This window comes from Rasamsonia emersonii (genome assembly GCF_000968595.1).
Source record: "Rasamsonia emersonii CBS 393.64 chromosome Unknown ctg1118621760263, whole genome shotgun sequence".
Lineage (NCBI taxonomy): Eukaryota > Fungi > Ascomycota > Eurotiomycetes > Eurotiales > Trichocomaceae > Rasamsonia > Rasamsonia emersonii.
In genome coordinates this window covers 1-1,041 of record NW_013563119.1, presented here as the reverse complement: position 1 = coordinate 1,041, position 1,041 = coordinate 1, and the positions used below count along the sequence as shown (strand labels likewise).

The window sequence follows — 1,041 nt, the reverse complement described above, 5'->3', positions numbered from 1 at the left end:
CAGAAGGAGATATAAAGGGAAAATTCCAGCCATGTATCTAGTCTTTCCTTACTCGCGCTCAATTTCACCTTGTTATTCCGTTACTAAGATACTTACTCTGGGGGTCAGTAAGACTTCTTACTACTAGTGGTATACTTCGGTATAGCTCTAGTAGGCGTTGCCTCTGACCTAGTCGTTGTTGTTCTTGATTATCGAAGCACCCTATCGTGTGCCCCTGTGAGACCCCACCATACTTGTGAGAGAGGTCGTTCGAGGAAGAGCCCTTCGCCAGTTAGGCCGTTGTCTCAAGGACAAGAGACCCGGATCAGTTAGATCGTCGCGTGCTCGTGAACGACATAGAGTCAGGAAGACTCCTTGATCCTTCCCTAACCACCATTGTTAAGTATCGACGACTACGGTTGGACCCAGCGCGTAACAAACCGGCTTAATTCAACTATATCCCCAGTGCGGAGATCCAGCCGCTGTGAGTCTTTGTGTGATTCATGTACAGGATAATTGAACACAGGAAAGTGACGTCGAAATATTCCATTGGGTGGCTCGAATTCTCACCACATAATATACTGTGAAATCAAAAATCAATAAAAATAAGAAATAGCTGTGGCAACACGATTACGAATCATTGATGGAAGGCATCCTATGTGAGCTACTTGGTACGAGGATACGAGTGACCATGTTATGAGCCAACAGGAGATAACGCTGTCCAACACAGCAATGCAGGATGAAACAATTACCCCGCAAGGCAGCAATAGGGCGAACTCCAGATCACGTGACAAGAATGAACATTGAGGATCACGAGGAATGGTATACAGGATGGTATACGAATGGTATACGAAATGGCATACGAACGAAGGGAACGGTATACCATAAGGAGTACCGAAAGAGGAACCAAAAGGGGGGCCGAAGGAAGACTGGAAGAAACATAAATAAGGACAATTATACTCATGTATCTAGCCTTTCCTTACTCGCGCTCAATTCAATCCATTTAACCTGAGTTACTAAGATACTTACTTTGGGGGTCAGTAAGACTTCTTACTACTAGTG

The 1,041-nt window shown here is 44.9% G+C and overlaps 2 protein-coding genes across 2 annotated transcripts; one reads left to right on the top strand and one right to left on the bottom strand.

Moving 5' to 3' along the window:
• Positions 1 to 575: 575 nt before the first annotated feature.
• On the bottom strand, positions 576 to 947 carry T310_5269 (uncharacterized protein; the record flags this gene model as incomplete). The annotated part of the gene is made up of 1 exon (XM_013471864.1): positions 576 to 947. A coding segment is annotated over one exon (372 nt), but the record flags the coding sequence as incomplete, so codon positions are not given.
• On the top strand, positions 695 to 991 carry T310_5268 (uncharacterized protein; the record flags this gene model as incomplete). The annotated part of the gene is made up of 1 exon (XM_013471863.1): positions 695 to 991. A coding segment is annotated over one exon (297 nt), but the record flags the coding sequence as incomplete, so codon positions are not given.
• Between the last annotated feature and the right edge of the window lie 50 nt (positions 992 to 1,041).